The 16,669-nt window shown below is 34.5% G+C and overlaps 2 protein-coding genes across 3 annotated transcripts in view; one reads left to right on the forward strand and one right to left on the reverse strand.

Annotated features, from left to right (window-relative positions):
• LOC126765943 (adapter molecule Crk) overlaps window positions 1–16,669 on the reverse strand; it is a 155,976-nt gene that overhangs the window by 97,864 nt on the left and 41,443 nt on the right. The window lies entirely within an intron of this gene.
• LOC126765925 (tigger transposable element-derived protein 1-like) lies at window positions 4,273–6,430 on the forward strand. The gene is made up of 2 exons (XM_050483637.1): window positions 4,273–4,544; window positions 4,608–6,430. Exon 2 carries the CDS (start codon window positions 4,860–4,862, stop codon window positions 6,375–6,377), a length of 1,518 nt encoding a protein of 505 aa, XP_050339594.1. The 5' UTR covers window positions 4,273–4,544; window positions 4,608–4,859; the 3' UTR covers window positions 6,378–6,430.

Below are 16,669 nucleotides of genomic sequence, written 5' to 3' on the forward strand. Positions count from 1 at the left end.
GATACTTGACAACTCATTCTGGCCATCTGGTGTCTTTGTGCGCGAATTCGAGCACAAACGTGCTAAGCCCCCTGTAGTTATCACTAAAATGCCAAGAAATCCCGTTGATACAAAAAACTAATTAACAATAATTCGCTGATTATTTATTATCAAAATGTTAGAGGGCTTAATACAAAACTTACTGATTTGTATCTAAATAGCATTCATTGTAACTTTAAAATCATTGCTTTCACAGAAACCTGGCTAAAGCCCCACATTTTTGATAATGAAATATTCAACAGCGAATTCGAAATCTTTAGATATGACCGGCTGAACAGAAAAGGAGGTGGTGTCTTGTTTGCTGTTCATTCTTCAATTCCATCTGAAGAAGTCGATGTTTAGCATACAGACTTCATAGAATTTAAGTGCATTCGTATTTGCGCTAATAGTCGCCATATCTACTTAACATTGTCTTATATAAGGGCTCACTCGGACATATCTGTATACCTGCAGCATGCTTCATTAATAAGTAATGTTTTCTGAATGGTTAATGATACTGATTCCATGGTTGTTTTGGGAGATTTCAACCAATCGTGCGTATCATGGAAATCTAGTGACGATTACACCATCCCTATTAGTACTCGCTTATGTTTTAACGAGTTCTTAGATGAAATGTCGGGGTTGGGTCTTAACCAAATTAATTTAATTTCAAACGAGTTTGGTAAGCTCTTATATGTAGTTTACGTTGATAACGCTTCAATGTTCTCTGTTGTCCGATGTGATCCTTTGGTTCGGCCAGAAGACTCGTATCATCCTGTTTTGGAAATTGACATCGAAATCATAGCCACCTTTGCTCATAATAATACACAAGACCTTTGTTTTCGGTTCAACTTTGCGAAAGCTAATTTAAGAAGATTAATTACGAACTTTCTAAAATAACTTTGCCAGATTACAGTGGCAATATTGAATTTAGTGCTTCCCACTTTAATGAAACTATTGTAAACTTATTTGAAAAATATGTTCCGAAGTGTGTTGCTACTCAAAAAATTAGTTCTAATTTATGGTTTTCGAAAGAATTATGTAAATTAAAAAATAGAAAATCTCGTGCTTTTAAACTTTTTAAAAAAACTGGTTTAGCTGCTAACTATTCAAAATATTCTAAATAGCGTCGACAATTTGCTGAACTTAAAAAAATATGTTATAATAAATATATAAATAAAGTAAAAAATAATATTATACGTAATCCAAAATTGTTTTATGGTTTCGTCAACTTCAAACGCAGGATTTCTAATTTTCCGTCCGCTTTGAAATATAAGTCTAGTATGTCTAGTGACAATCACACCATTTCTAATATGTTCGCTGAATTCTTTAGGTCTAATTACTCTTATGTTAAGTTATGTCCGATTTCTGTCATTAATGCATCTCCCATTTCCGAAGCAGACGTTTTAAATCAGTTAAATATGTTAGAACAATCATACAATTATGGTCCAGATATGATTTCCTCATGCTTTCTTAAGAAATGTGCCAAATATATATATGTACCAACCCCTAACAAAACTATTTAATTCATCTCTTATGCAAGGCTTATTTCCATCCATATGGAAAAAGTCATTTATAATTCCTTTGCATAAGAGTGGATTTAGGTCTTCTATTGAAAACTATAGGGGAATAGCAAAGTTGTGTGCAATACCTTAACTTTTTGAAGCAATTATAACAGACGACATAACCTTCCGGATCTCTCCACTAATTTCTTGTTCTCAGCACGGTTTTCGTAAAGGGAAATCTACCATAACTAATTTGCTTGAATTTGTATCACATGTATCAACGGGCTTTAGGGAGAATAAGAATACTGATGTTATATACACAGATTTTAGTAAAGCTTTTGATAAAGTAAACCATTCAATTCTTTTGAATAAACTTGATCTCCTTGGTTTTCAAGCAATATTTCTAAAATGGGTTGCTTCTTATCTTAGTAATAGAATTCAACAAGTCATATTTAAAGATACTTTTTCTGACATAATCAATGTTTTTTCAGGCGTTCCTTAAGGTAGCCATCTTGGTCAAATTCTGTTCTTGTTATTTATTAACGACATTTCATCTGTTGTTAAGTTTTCAAAAGTTTTATTATATGCTGACGATGTAAAACTTTTTAAAACGTATGTATACTTCAAACAGCGAAATAAGTCAGTTGCAAACAGACTTAAACAACCTAGTTTCTTGGTGTGATAGATATGACATGCCATTGAACCTTAAAAAATGTAAAACGATGTGCTTTTCACGTAGAGCTGTAGACGCTACCTCATACGCAATACAAAACTTTAGGTTGGAGCAAGTACGCAGTTTTGTTGATCTGGGAGTAACTATGAAACCCAAACTCAATTTTAATCTTCACGCATCTTCCACGGTTTTTAAAGCTAAAGGCGCTCTTAGTTTTGTTAAACGTTGGTCTAAAGAATTTAGAGATCCGCTTACCACAAAAATTCTTTTTACATCTCTGGTGAGGCCTATATTGGAGGATGCTTCTGTGGCTTGGAACCCTAGTTACCAAGTCCATTCGAATAAGTTAGAGTCCGTTCAAAAACAATTTTTACTTTTTGCCTTAAATCATTTGCATTGGGATTCCAGTTTAAATCTTCCCCGACACTCGCTAGTCATAGGGAGATGCTTGGTATAATATTTCTTGTAAAACTCATGAATGGGTCAGTCTGTAGCCCATCTCTCTTATCTGATATTAATTTTAACGTTCCCGCTCGCTCTACCAGGCAGTTTAGACCCTTACTTTTAAAATTTTCTAGAACAAATTTTGAGTTAAACGAACCATTCCGCCGTATATGTAATGATTTCAATTTTCATTCCAGCACATTTGATCTAACAGACTCACTCTTTACCATTAAAAAAATTATTTTATCTACTCTTAACAAGTAACATTTAAAAATTATAAACTTTAATCTAATTCTTAATTTCGGCTGAAATTTTTGTTTCTGTATCTGAGCAGATTAAGATCGCAACGCTTAAAACTCTCTTGCCTTTTATGACTCGGCTAATTCCGCTCATTCGCGGATTGCGCCCCTCGCGTCGGTTGGGCGGGAGGCGGGTAATCGTTGGGTATTATTATTATTATTAAAAATTTTAAATTAAGGCTCGACCAGCGAAATAATAAAATATTTTTAAAACCGCGATTCACTACCGCAAGGGGGACCCTCCGGTTTATAATATAAACTCAATTCTGCGATTCTGAACTCCAGACCCTCCAGAAGAAAAGAGTATATTTTCCTATTTAAATACAGACAGGCAACAAAATATATGGCACTTAAATATTTTTAATTCAAATTAATAGGAAGTTATTACAATAGATTTATGCAAAACGAAATTTAACCATATTTTTGTGAGTACTGCTATATATAAAAAAACCGACAAATAAGGATTATAGAAAAGAAGCGATAGTTCAATATCAAGAAATAACGAATTTTTAAAGCGAACAAAATGATTTTACAATTTTCAAACTGGCAGTCAATAATTTTACTGTAAGATTAATAGCTACACAAACCGCAAATTTAAGAACTGAGATAGCTCAGTTGAGTAACAGAATTAAAACTCTAACAAATGCGGCACATGTAAATGAGTATGAAACTCAAGGAATTAATGATTCTATAACCATGTGACGAAAATTTAGATAAAATAAAGTCTTTGCCATAATTCTGCTGTAAATCTTATGTCAACTGGAGGGAAGCTGCAAAAAATTCGATGAGCCTATATATTGAAGGTAGTAGAAGGTATTTTGGAGCACTAGCTATCCCCCGAAATAAGATTATAGGTAATGCCAATGATATGTTAACTAGTCATGGCACAGAATTTGGAAGCAATATTTGCAAGGTTAGATTTTGCTTACGCCGACAGCCGACCAATTCACGTAATTGATCAAGAGATGAGTGTTATGAGATAAGGATCGACATTCTTAATTGATTATTATAATGAAGTCAATCAGAAATTGACATTGCTAATAAATAAAACTATAATGACGCACGGCACCAATTCAGATATTACCAAATAATTAAATATCAAGAATCGAGAAACCGCGTTAAGAACGTTTATAACTGGTTTAAATTACCCCCTAAACCAAATAATACACCTAATTCTGTTTTTACACGAATTATTTTTACACGAATTTGAAATAACACGAGTAAATACGAAAAAATATTTCTATTTTTACACGACATAATTTGAAATAACACGAATACAAAAAAAACAAAATTACTTTTTTTACATGAATTATTGGATTTAACACGTTTTTTTTTCAATGAATTTTTTTCTACTTAAAATAATTCTGGTGTGTATTCTGAGTTATGTCTATGTATGCGTAATTTCTGTTTAATTTCTGTGTAATTTCTGGAAATGCGGGATTCCCCGAATTATTGAAAAAGTAAAAACGTACATAATGTATTGTACACACAATTTAGTTCCTATTTGACAATTATAATTGAAAGATCGTTAGTTTTTGCTGATTTTTAACAAGTGCTAAGTAAAATAAAGTAGAAGCTCATATAATTTTGGTAGACCAATAACAGGTTAGTTTCAAATATTTAATTTTAGATTTTTGCATTTTTGATTAATAAAATATATTTTGGTAGCCATACCCATGTTACATAATTCTCCTGCATTAAAAATGAGGAAAGCGATCAGCTTAGATACCAAAATCAAAATTTTAGATCAACTTGCAACGGGACAAGGCGCAACGGTTGTGGGAAATAATTTCGGAATCCATGAAGCTACTGTAAGAACAATTAAAAAAAAATGAAACGGCAATTAGAGCATCAGTATGTTCTGGAACAAAATTAAGTGCAAAGTCATCATCGTATGTAAGGGATGTTGTTAAAGAGAAAATGGAAAAAGCTTTGGTAATCTGGATAGAAGACAAATCCCAAAAGAGAATACCAGTAGACGGACTTGCTATCAAGCAGACAGCATTAAGAATCTATAAACGTATGCAGGAAATTGATCCAGATACATCATCTCAGTCAAAACAACATGCATTTTCCGCAAGTACTGGTTGGATGACTGGTTTTTTAAAAAGACACGCTCTCCACAATATAAAAATTAAGGGAGAAACTGCATCCGCTGATGAATTGGCTGCTAAAGAATTTCCCGACAAACTAAAAAAAATTATTGAAGGTGGAGAATATACTCCAGACCAAGTTTGGAATTTAGATGAAAGCGGCCTTTTTTGGAAGAGAATGCCTAGAAGAACTTATGTAGCAAAATCGCAGAAAACAGCCGGTGGTTTCAAAGTAGCAAAGGACCGTATTACGTTGTTGTTTTGTTCCAATGCTTCAGGAGAACGTATTCTTAAGCCACTCCTAGTACATCGTGCCTTAAGACCACGTTCCATGAAAAGTGTAGATTTCAATAAATTGCCTGTACACTGGATGGCGAACAAAAAGGCTTGGGTAACCAGTGCAATTTTCACAGAGTGGTTTCAGAAGCACTTCATCCCAGAAGTTAGGCGCTACATGAAAGAAAAATGTCTCGAATTTAAAGTTCTTTTGATTCTAGACAATGCACCAGGCCATCCAGTTTTGGAGCACCCAAACGTACAATTTTGTTTTTTGCCGCCTAATACCACTTCCCTTATACAGCCACTAGACCAGGGGATAATTGCTACGTTTAAAACGTATTACATAAGAAGTTCATTTCATTATGTTGTAGAAAAACTTGATAATTATGAGGAATCATCAGTCATAGATGAATGGAAAAAATTTTCTATAATGGACTGCATTAATCAAGTCAAGATCGCGTTAGATTTATTAAAGCCATCAACTTTGAACTCGTGTTGGAAAAATATTTGGCCAGAATGCGTAAAATGCAAAGATCCTGTTATCGATAATAACGCTGAACTTGCTGATATAATAACAATGGCCAATGCAATCGGTGGGGATGGATTCGATGACCTATCGTTAGCAGATGTAGAAGAATTGTTGGTAGATGAAAGCTTGAGCGAAAATGAAATTATCGAATTCACCCTTCAGACTCGTTATGATAAAGAACATAGTGACAGTGACGAAAGAGATCGTCCAATTTTGAAAGCATCTCTAATTAAAGAAGGTCTTGATCTCGCTACAAAATTAGGTAGTAATTTTGAACAACATGATCATGACGAGGAACGAGCTGCCAAATTTCAACGTGAACTGAAATCATTAATGGCATCTTACAGGGAAGTTTATAATGGGTTAACGCGAAATAAAACTCAATCTAAGATAACTGATTTCGTTCAAAAATCTACTGATGTCCCAACACAGTCGGCTAGAAATGATAATGATCAACAAAATCATTCCAGTGATGGCAGTGATATTGTAGTCTTTCGCAAACGTTTACGTTTATTATCAGACAGTGACAATAAATAAAATTGTTTAATGTTTAAATTTTTCTTATGGTTGTACTTTATCTTATTTAAGTTTTTTGGCAATGAATTTCTGATATTATTTTTTTTATGAAATCTAAATTTTAATTTATTTTATTATAATTTAGTTTATTTAATAAATTAAAACGAAAATAAATTCTTAAAATAACTACAATATTTTTTTTATATTATTTAGTCTAATTTTAACTTATTTTTTGAGGTCTAGAACCAATCTATTATTTTTGTACTTGGCCAGTATCTTTTTTTACACGATTTTTTTTTACACGAATTTCTCGGGAACCATTCTATCGTGTAAAAACAGAATTAGGTGTATTTACATTAACACCTACCAATTTGCCAAATGCTCTTGCTAAAGCACAAGAACTTCATTCAAATCAAATATGATCACAATTTGCTTTGCAATTTACTAAAAACAACCTCGAAATTGGTTCACGAAACCATCCTCAAGTTAACCGAAGATAACCGAATTTTCAGAATAACTGAAGGTACCCTCAAACGGATAATAATTCATACCAAATGTATTCCAATCACCCAGAACCTGTGGAAGTGGATCAATCAATCCAATTAATAAATAAACACAGTCCTGTGCAAAGAATCCAACCAGGTATAATTGGCAGACTAATTATCAACCAACAAATATACCAAAAAGGTCAATTGAAAGTGCACAAATAAGCACACAACCTCAACCAAAAATTGAAAGAATCAATAATATTGGTGAGAAGCATTTTTTAAGGGTAAACTATTTTGCCGTATGTTATTAAAACCGATACAAGAACTGGGCAAAACTTTAAAACTCTCATGGATACGGGAGCGGTTGCTCATATATTCTGTCTGGAATTTATAATAATAAAAACATTTTAGTAATTAAGAAGAGGGTTAGAACCATTCATGGTTCGACCATAATAAAACATTTTCATAACATCAATCTGTTGGCTATGCAGGAACGTTTTTATGAAATTGACAATTTAGAGAGCGATCTTTTAATTGGAATTAATTTCCTAAATAAAATCGGAGCGACAATTGATACTCCAAATAGAAAATTGATTTATAGGGATAATAAAAAAGAGAAAATAAATATTCTCAACGATATAAATATACTAAACCCCTTGGGACAAAAAAATCCTGAGGCACCCGTCAAAGATAATGCTAGGAAAATAATTCAAAAATGTTTATCATGCATCAATGAAGCAAATGCTCACAACATTTTAAAAATAAATAATTTCAATAATGTAAAAAAAAATTGCTGAAACGTATTCAGGCAATTATACAAGCTTCCCATTTCACCCCGGAGAAATAATTTATGAAAAAGTAATATGGGGAAAGAAATAAATTAAACCCCAAATACCAAAAACAAGTAGTATTAGAAGATTTAGGAAATACAGTTAAAATACAAAACAGAAACAGAATAATTCATAAAGATAATATCAAATCTTAAATCTTTTACCTTTAATACAAAAGAAAAAGAAATTTTTGTCTAAATGATGTCACATATAAAAAGACTTCCATCAAAATATAATTAGAAGTCGAAAATAATATAAAATGCATCGAATATATTTAAGAGTCAAATTTAAATAAATTGTAAATATAAATTAAGATTTCAAAATGGTACTGTTCAAATAGATAAATTAGTCTATAGCCTCACGTACTATACCTCTTTGAATCGGGACGTTTTAATTTAGAGGCGGGGAAGTTAATACCACCAGTTCATATTACATGAACATATCTTTATTGTTATTTGTCATAAATATGTAACAAGACACTTACGACCCATATGGTCCGTATTGAAACATTGTACTTTGCTAATACGGTCCGCCTTAAGTGGTCCCAAGATGTAACTCATAGATTGTAAGATTAACCTTTTCACTTATAACATATGGTCTATCTTAAGTGGATTGTAGATATACTTCTTAGAATGTAAGATTAATATTTGTATCTAGGCTTAAGAAAAATATTGTATTTAAGAAGAAACGAAATAAAGAAAACCACTTAGTTGCAAACGGGCAGTTGCTCGTAGTTGCCCACGAAACGCAAAACGAATTATTAATTTGCATTTATTTTGTCTTCGTGTTTCTTCTCGTTGAACTAAAATTATATAACTACATAGGAACAGCACGTCAAAAGACAAATACCCAGTAGAAAATTAAAAAGGTAACAAAGGTAACCCAATAGGAAAAAGTGCAAAACGCTGCAAAATTTTATTTATAGATTTTTTTCTACAATTCATCGGAAATTTAATAATTTCATATAAATATTAATCATCGGACACCAAGAAGGTAAAAACAAAAAAATTAATTTGAAAGTTTTTGTTGGAATACTCCTATTCCTTTCTACAAAAACAACATTAACCAACACTTATTCAAACATTTAAGTATTTCATGAAATGTATACTACGGTAACACTGTTTTGTTTTCTTCCCTTTTCCATTTTCTACACTGAGTGAGTTAAGTTGTGGTGCTGGTGATGCGGTGCATATAAAACATAAAATACAAAATAGAAAAAACTTAAACTAGAAACAAAGCTTGTGTTTTTAATATACAATGAGGACAATAAATTTGAACAGGTTATGGGCCCAGTCCACGCCTAAGAAACAATAAATAAGAAAATTAAATTTAATTGTGAAATAGCATATTTCAATTTCTGGTGAAATTCATTTTTCAAAGAAGCGGGTCGTGTACTACGCATTAGTTTGAAAGGCTGTGTTTGTGTATGAAATACAATGGACAAGGCAAAGCGAAACATTAAACCGTTCGATGGCGAGAAATACGCGATATGGAAGTTTAGGATTAGGGCTCTATTGGCTGAACTGGATATTCTTAAAGTAATTGATAACAGTGCACCTCATGAGGCAGGATTCCATGAGGAATGGAAGAAAGCAGAGCGTTGTGCGAAAAGTACGCTAATAGAATATTTAGGTGATGCTTTTCTTAATTTCGCAACAAGCGACATAACGGCGTGTGAAATTCTAAGAAATTTAGATGCTATATATGAACGGAAGAGTCTGGCGTCGCAGTTGGCAATTAGAAAACGTTTGCTTTTTCTCAATCTATCGAGTGAGAAGTCGCTACTGTCCCATTTTAACATTTTCGACGAATTGATTAGTGAATTACTAGCAGCAGGAGCAAAAATTTAAGAGATGGATAAGATCTCTCATTGGCTAATTACATTGCCTTCATCTTACGATGGCGTCATCACAGCAATAGAGACATTACATGCAGGAAACTTAATTTCTGTGAAGCGCCTGCAGTAGGCAGGCATGTCAATACAATTTGACAAGGATGGTGTATCCATCTCTAAAAATGGATTGACGATTGTTGAAAATACAGGTATGTTAAATAATACACCTATTGTTACGTTTCAAGCATATAGCAAAGATGCGAAACTTAAAAGTAATTTTCGGTTATGGCATGAGAGGTTTGGCCATATAAGTAATGGCAAATTATTGGAAATAAAGCGAAAGAATATGTTTAGTTTCAAGATTTTGTGGCGAAGATTAAAGCGCATTTTAACATAAAAATTGTTAATTTGTATATTGATAATGGTAGAGAATACCTATCAAATGAGATGCGACAGGTTTGTGTTAAGAAGGGAATTTCCTATCACTTAACAGTGCCGCATAACCCACAAAAAGCTCGTGCCATGGTAAGTGGTGCACAACTAAACAAATGCTTTTGGAGTGAAGCAGTATTAACTGCAACTTACTTAATTAACAGAATTCCAAGTAGAGCAATTGTTGATATACAGAAAGAGCTCGTACCATGGTAAGAGGTGCACAACTAAACAAAAGTTTTTGGGGTGAAGCAGTATTAACTGCAACTTACTTAATTAACAGAATTCCAAGCAGAGCAATTGTTGATAGTACGGTGACTCCGTATGAGATGTGGCACAATAAAAAGCCCAATTCAAAACATTTGAGAGTGTTTGGTGCAACTGTATACATATGTGCACAGTAAAAACAAAAAGGGCAAGTTTGATGATAAATCATTCAAAACCATTTTTGTGGGCTATGAACCAAATGGTTTTAGATTGTGGGATGCTGTTAACAACAAATTTATTGTTGCAAGAGATGTTGTTGTAGATAAAACCAATATGGTTAATTCTAGAGCTGTTAAATTTGAAACAGCATTCCTGAAAGACAGTAAGGAAAGTGTAAATGAAAATGTCCCGAATGAGAGTAATGAAATTAAAGAGACAGAGTTCTCCGAATGCGACAACACACAATTCCTGAACGATAGTAAGGAAACTGATGGAAATTTTCTGAATGAGAGTAAGAAAAGAAAGCGAGCTGATTCCCTGAATGAGAGTAAGGGAACAAACAACCCGAGTGAGAGTAGGGAAAGTGAAACAGCTGAGCTCGTAGAAAATATTGGAACTGCTGAGAATCCAATTGCAACCGATAACTCTGAAATAATGAGTAGAAGAAGTGAGAGATTGAAAACAAAGCCCCAGATATCATATAATGAAGATGATAATAATTTAAATAAATTTGTTTTAAATGCGCACTGTTTTTAACGATGTCCCAAATACATTTGATGAAATTCAGTATAGGGAGGACAAATCCTCTTGGGAGGAAGCCATATATACAGAATTGAATGCCCATAAGTTAAATAATACCTGGACAATTACACAAAGGCCTGAGAATAAAAACATTGTCGATAGCAAGTGGGTATTTTCTATTAAATATAACAAACTAGGAGATCCAATTAGACATAAAGCAAGACTAGTTGCACAAGGATTTACCCAAAAGTATCAAGTCGATTATGAAGAGACTTTTGCCCCAGTAGCTAGAATTTCAAGCTTTCGATTTATATTATCGTTAGCAGTACAGTACAGCTTGAAAGTTCATCAAATGGATGTGAAAACAGCTTTCTTAAACGGCACATTAAAAGAGGAAATTTATATGAAACTTCCTCAAGGTGTACCAACCAATGGTGACAATGTGTGTAAATTGAATAAGGCAATTTACGGACTCAAACAAGCCGCTAGATGCTGGTTTGAAGTATTTGAGCAAGCATTGAAAGACTGTAAGTTCGTTAACTCTTCAGTAGTTCGCTGTATATATGTACATATATTCTTGATAAAGGAAATATCAAGGAAAATATTTATGTGCTGTTGTATGTTGATGATGTAGTAATAGCTATGTGGAATATGGAAACAATGAATAACTTTAAAAGGTATCTAATGGAAAAGTTTAGAATGACAGACCTTAAAGAAATAGGACATTTTATTGGAATAAGAATAGAAGTGTATGAAAATGAAATTCTCTTAAGTCAAGCTGCTTATGTTAAAAGAATTTTCAATAAATTCAACATGTATAATTGCAACACAGTTAGTACACCCTTACCAATCAAACTAAATTATGATGAACTAAATTCTGATGAAAATTGTAATGCCCCATGTCGTAACCTCATAGGATGTTTAATGTACATAATTCTGAGTACACGTCTAGATTTAACTACTGCAGTTAATATCTTGAGTAGATATAGTAGTAAAAATTATTCCGAATTATGGCAGTGCTTAAAGAGAGTTCTGAGGTATTTAAAGGGTAGCATAGATATGAAACTTGTTTTCAAAAGAAATGTAGAATTTAAAAATACAATAATTGGTTTCGTGGATTCTAATTGGGGAGGTAATGAGATTGATAGGAAAAGTACCACAGGGTATTTATTTAAAATGTTTAATTCAAACCTTATATGTTGGAACACAAAGAGGCAGAACTCAGTGGCAGCCTCGTCAACTGAAGCTGAGTATATGGCCCTATTTGAAGCCGTGAGAGAAGCGCTATGGCTAAAATCTCTTCTTAGCAGTGTTAATATTAATCTGAAAAACCCAATCAAAATCTACGAAGATAATCAAGGCTGCATAGGCATAGCAAATAACCCCTCATGTCATAAACGGGCCAAACACATAGATATAAAATATCATTTTGCACGAGAGCAGATCGAATGTGATACCATTTGTCTTGAGTATATTTCTACAGAAAACCAGCCTGCTGACATATTTACGAAGCCATTGCCAACCTCACGATTTGAAGTGTTTCGGAAAGAATTGGGACTAGTGAAAGATAACTGATGAATTGTTCGCCGATACTGTAAACTTTAAGATTACTAAGTAAATTCATTGAAGAATTTTGTTAATTTTAATATGTTAAGTTTTTTTGAATAATTTGAGTTAATTTGTTTGTCAAACTATATTTGTAAGAGTGATCTGATCGGGTTTTATCTGGGTTTCCCCGAATCCTTGCGGCGAATGCTGGATCACTAAATTACTCCCAGAATGCACACCACCCACATTAGAATAATTCTATAATAATGAGTATGTAATTAATGAATATGTTTTATTAAGTTTATATATGTTTTTTTGAGGGGGCGTGTTGGAATACCCCTAATCCTTTCTACAAAAACAACATTGACCAACACTTATTCAAGCATTTAAATATTTCATGAAATGTATACTACGGTAACACTGTTTTGCTTTCTTCCCTTTTCCTTCTTCTATACTGAGTGAGTTAAGTTGTGGTGGTTAAAATTACAACAAGGATTTAATTGAGTTCGTGGAAGACCATCTTCAGACCCAAAGTGAAGATGAATCGGTCTACATCCTAGAAATTAAAAGGGTCGAACTAAATTCGCTCTATGAAAAAGCAAAGCACTCATACTATGCTATCAGAAGAATTGCTCGCGAATGTCATGAAACCACCGATTTCATTAAATTGAAAGACAAATACCGAAAGAGCTATCAAATGTACCTATCTTGCTTAGCTGCCATCAACGAAAATCTAGATACACGTAAAACACAGGTGTCAACCCAACTTATTAAGGAAAAGTCTTCAGAAGGCACTACGATGGATTTCGCTCCTGCAGTTCACCTTCCGCCATGCGACACCGACATCTTTTACGGAGATTATACGACTTAGCCCACTTTTCGGGATATGTGTAACCCAAGGACTAGTAATGTTGAAATACTCTTTCACCTTACTCAGAAGATCCGAGGAGAAGCAAGAGAGATTATTCAAAACACACCCCTAACAAATGATGAATTCATACTTGCCTGGAAAAATTTAGTCGACAAATACGAAAATAAGAGATTGCAGGTAAGCACACAATTAAAGACCCTTTTTAACTTACCCCAAGTGACTCACGTAACAGCTATAAAAAGCTTACAACGTTCGGTTAATAACGTTTTAACCAATTTAAACAACCTTGAAATTGACACGAAAAGCGGGGACCCGATATTGATATATCTTTGTAGTTCAAAACTACTCAAACAAACTCTTGGAACCTTTGAATATACCCTAGCAGATAGTTCGAATATACCGATATCGTCAAATTTCGACAGTTTCTTAACCCGCAAATATAAAACTCTAGAATCTGTAGGAAATTTCAAGGCTTCAATAGCAAAATTATCCCCAATCCACACCGGTACAGACGAAAATAAATCTAACACTTTTCATGCAAACGTATCTGATACGCCATTTTCTAGACCCTCTAATACTCAAAAGAATAATAACTTCAACTTTACTCAACATCGTTTAGAAACAGAAAGCTGTAAGCAACACCCGATTCAAGCATGTCCCAAATTTCTCGCTATGAATGTAGAGATACATACATGTCTCCACAATCAAAAAATATAGTTACTGCTATAACTGCATAGCCATATCTCAAAGCTACAAGAACTGTGTGAGCAAATTCTCGTATCGTAAATGTCACAAAAAATACAATACTCTCGATACACAGAAAATTCAGCTTTCGACCTGAATCCACTCCGGAAATACCAAAAATCAATGGTTCGAACCCTGATAGCGCTTCAAGTACCGCATTACCACCCAAAGCACAAATACTAATCGGCAAGCCTACACTAAGTTTGGGTCTTCAACCAAAGTAGGAAGCAGATATTACTCGGTACTGCAATGGTTCAGGTAGAACATATTGACCAGCGATATTCCGCGAGAGCTCTTATTGATTCGGGATCAGAAGCCAGGGTTGTTGATTTAGTGGATTGTATAGTTCTAGTGTAGGCTTGCCTTGGGTGGGTCTTCAACCAAAGTAGGAAGCAGATATTACTCGGTACTGCAATGGTTCAGGTAGAACATATTGACCAGCGATATTCCGCGAGAGCTCTTATTGATTCGGGAAGCCACGTTTATATCTCGTTGCTCGAAGGCTTCAAAGAAGTTTGGATATACCCACCAACTCTTTATCAGCCCAATTGACCGGACTAAACAATGCAGTTTCAGCAACACCAAACAGTTTTTTTTTTTAAATCACGCTTTGCTCACCCTTAAACACAAATTATAAGCTATCAGCACAGGTACTTAAACTAAATAGCCTAACTGATAATTTACCCTCATACCCCATAGATCCAAAACAGTGTCTTATAAATCTTGGATTAATTTTAGCAGACACCCAATTCCACAAACCCAGAACTGTGGATATACTAATCCACAGTGATATCTATCCAAGTATTATACTCTGTGGGGTAAAGAGAAACATACTAGGTTCACTCTTAGCTCAAGAGGCAGAATTCGGATGGATATTGTGCGGACCCATAACCCACATTCACAATAAAGTGGAGGTGGAGGAAATCCCAAAGCAATCCGTAGTTTCCAAGTCAGACCAAATTTGTGAGGAAATTTTCCAAAAAACTACCCGTCGTAATTCAGATGGACGCTATATAGTAACCCTACCGTTCAAAGAACCCGACAATATTAATATCGGGTACTCTAGACACATAGCGCTAGCCCAATTCCTCAGAAATGAACCAGCCTTACTTAAAAAACCCGAAGGAAGGCAGAATATGACAAAGCAATTATGGAATATTTGAAACTCGCACAAATGAAGAACGTATTACTTACCACACCACGCAGTCATTGAACCCGTCCGTATAACCACGAAATTGAGTGTGGTATTTAATGCATCTTGCCCCACGTCAAATCACAAAAGCTTAAATGACGTCGTACATATCGGGCCTACTTTACAGAAAGACCTTGTTATTCTGATCACAAATTGGCGATTCTTCCGATTCGTTTTTAATGTGGATATTCAAAAAATGTACCGGCAAATACTCGTAGACCCTAATCATACTCGGTTCCAAAGGATCCTATTTAGAAAGTCCCCGGAAGACACAATAGAAGACTTCGAATTCCAAACAGTAACATTCGGCACAAATTGTGCACCGTATCTAGCGATCCGTACCCTCATGAAGCTAGCCGATAATGTAGAAGAAACCCACCCACTAGCAGCCAAAATACTTCGCTAGGAAATGTATGTAGACGATGTCTTAGCTGGAACTCATGACCTAACCACGGCAAAGTCAGCACGCGACGAACTAATTTTAGCTTTGAAGTCCCCAGGATTCGCTCTGCGAAAATGGACCTCCAATCACCCACAAATTCTGAAAGGACTTCCACAGGATCATCTCTTAGGAATGGAATCACTCAACCTTTCAGAACCCGAAAACACAAAAACCCTGGGCATTCGATGGAACTAAAAAAAATAATTAATTTTTTTTCCTCGTCAACCCAATGGAGAAAACCCCGCACACACCAAACGTGAAGTTTTATCAGCCATAGCAAAATTGTTTGACCCAGCCGGTTGGCTTAGTCCAATAATAATCACGGCAAAAATAATAATGCAACAAATATGGCTAGATAAATCTTATTGGTATGAGAGCCTAAAGCCGCTCACCCTTCATCGATGGAACAGTTTCTTAAAGGATTATGAAAACATAAAAAAATGTAAATACCAATATGGACCCATTTTAACCCAACAGCCAACATCGAAGTTTACGGCTTCTCTGATGCTTCAGAAAACGCATATGCCGCAACACTTTACATTAGAGTTTTAGTTGGACATAAAATTTGGAGAACTCTGTAAGTGTCAAAAACAAGAGTTGCTCACATTAAAACAGTATCCCTACCCAGATTGGAACTCTTCGGAGCGGTCCTACTAGATAACCTTGTTAACTCAACTCTATCCCAACTACACCTAAAACAAAATATAAAAACTATTTTTGGACTGACTCCATCATAATTCTCGCTTGGTTAAACAAATCACCATGTTCATGGGGCACTTTCGTTTCTCACCGAGTCGCTGCAATCACCGAGAAAGTGGGTGTCGATAATTGGAACCATGTCGAAAATCAAAACAACCCCGCAGACTTGGCAAGCCGAGGAAGTACACCTACCGATCTATTGAATCGTAACCTCTGGTTGCATGGACCCCAATGCCCAATGAAATGGAGCATTCTCCAACAACGAAAAAACATACAACACTACCG

Source organism: Bactrocera neohumeralis, unplaced genomic scaffold (genome assembly GCF_024586455.1).
Source record: "Bactrocera neohumeralis isolate Rockhampton unplaced genomic scaffold, APGP_CSIRO_Bneo_wtdbg2-racon-allhic-juicebox.fasta_v2 cluster11, whole genome shotgun sequence".
Lineage (NCBI taxonomy): Eukaryota > Metazoa > Arthropoda > Insecta > Diptera > Tephritidae > Bactrocera > Bactrocera neohumeralis.

What these genes read in the sequence shown, in the direction of transcription:
- LOC126765925 (XM_050483637.1), top strand. Translation starts at nt 4,860, where the DNA reads ATGGAAAAAGCTTTGGTAATCTGGATAGAAGACAAATCCCAAAAGAGA.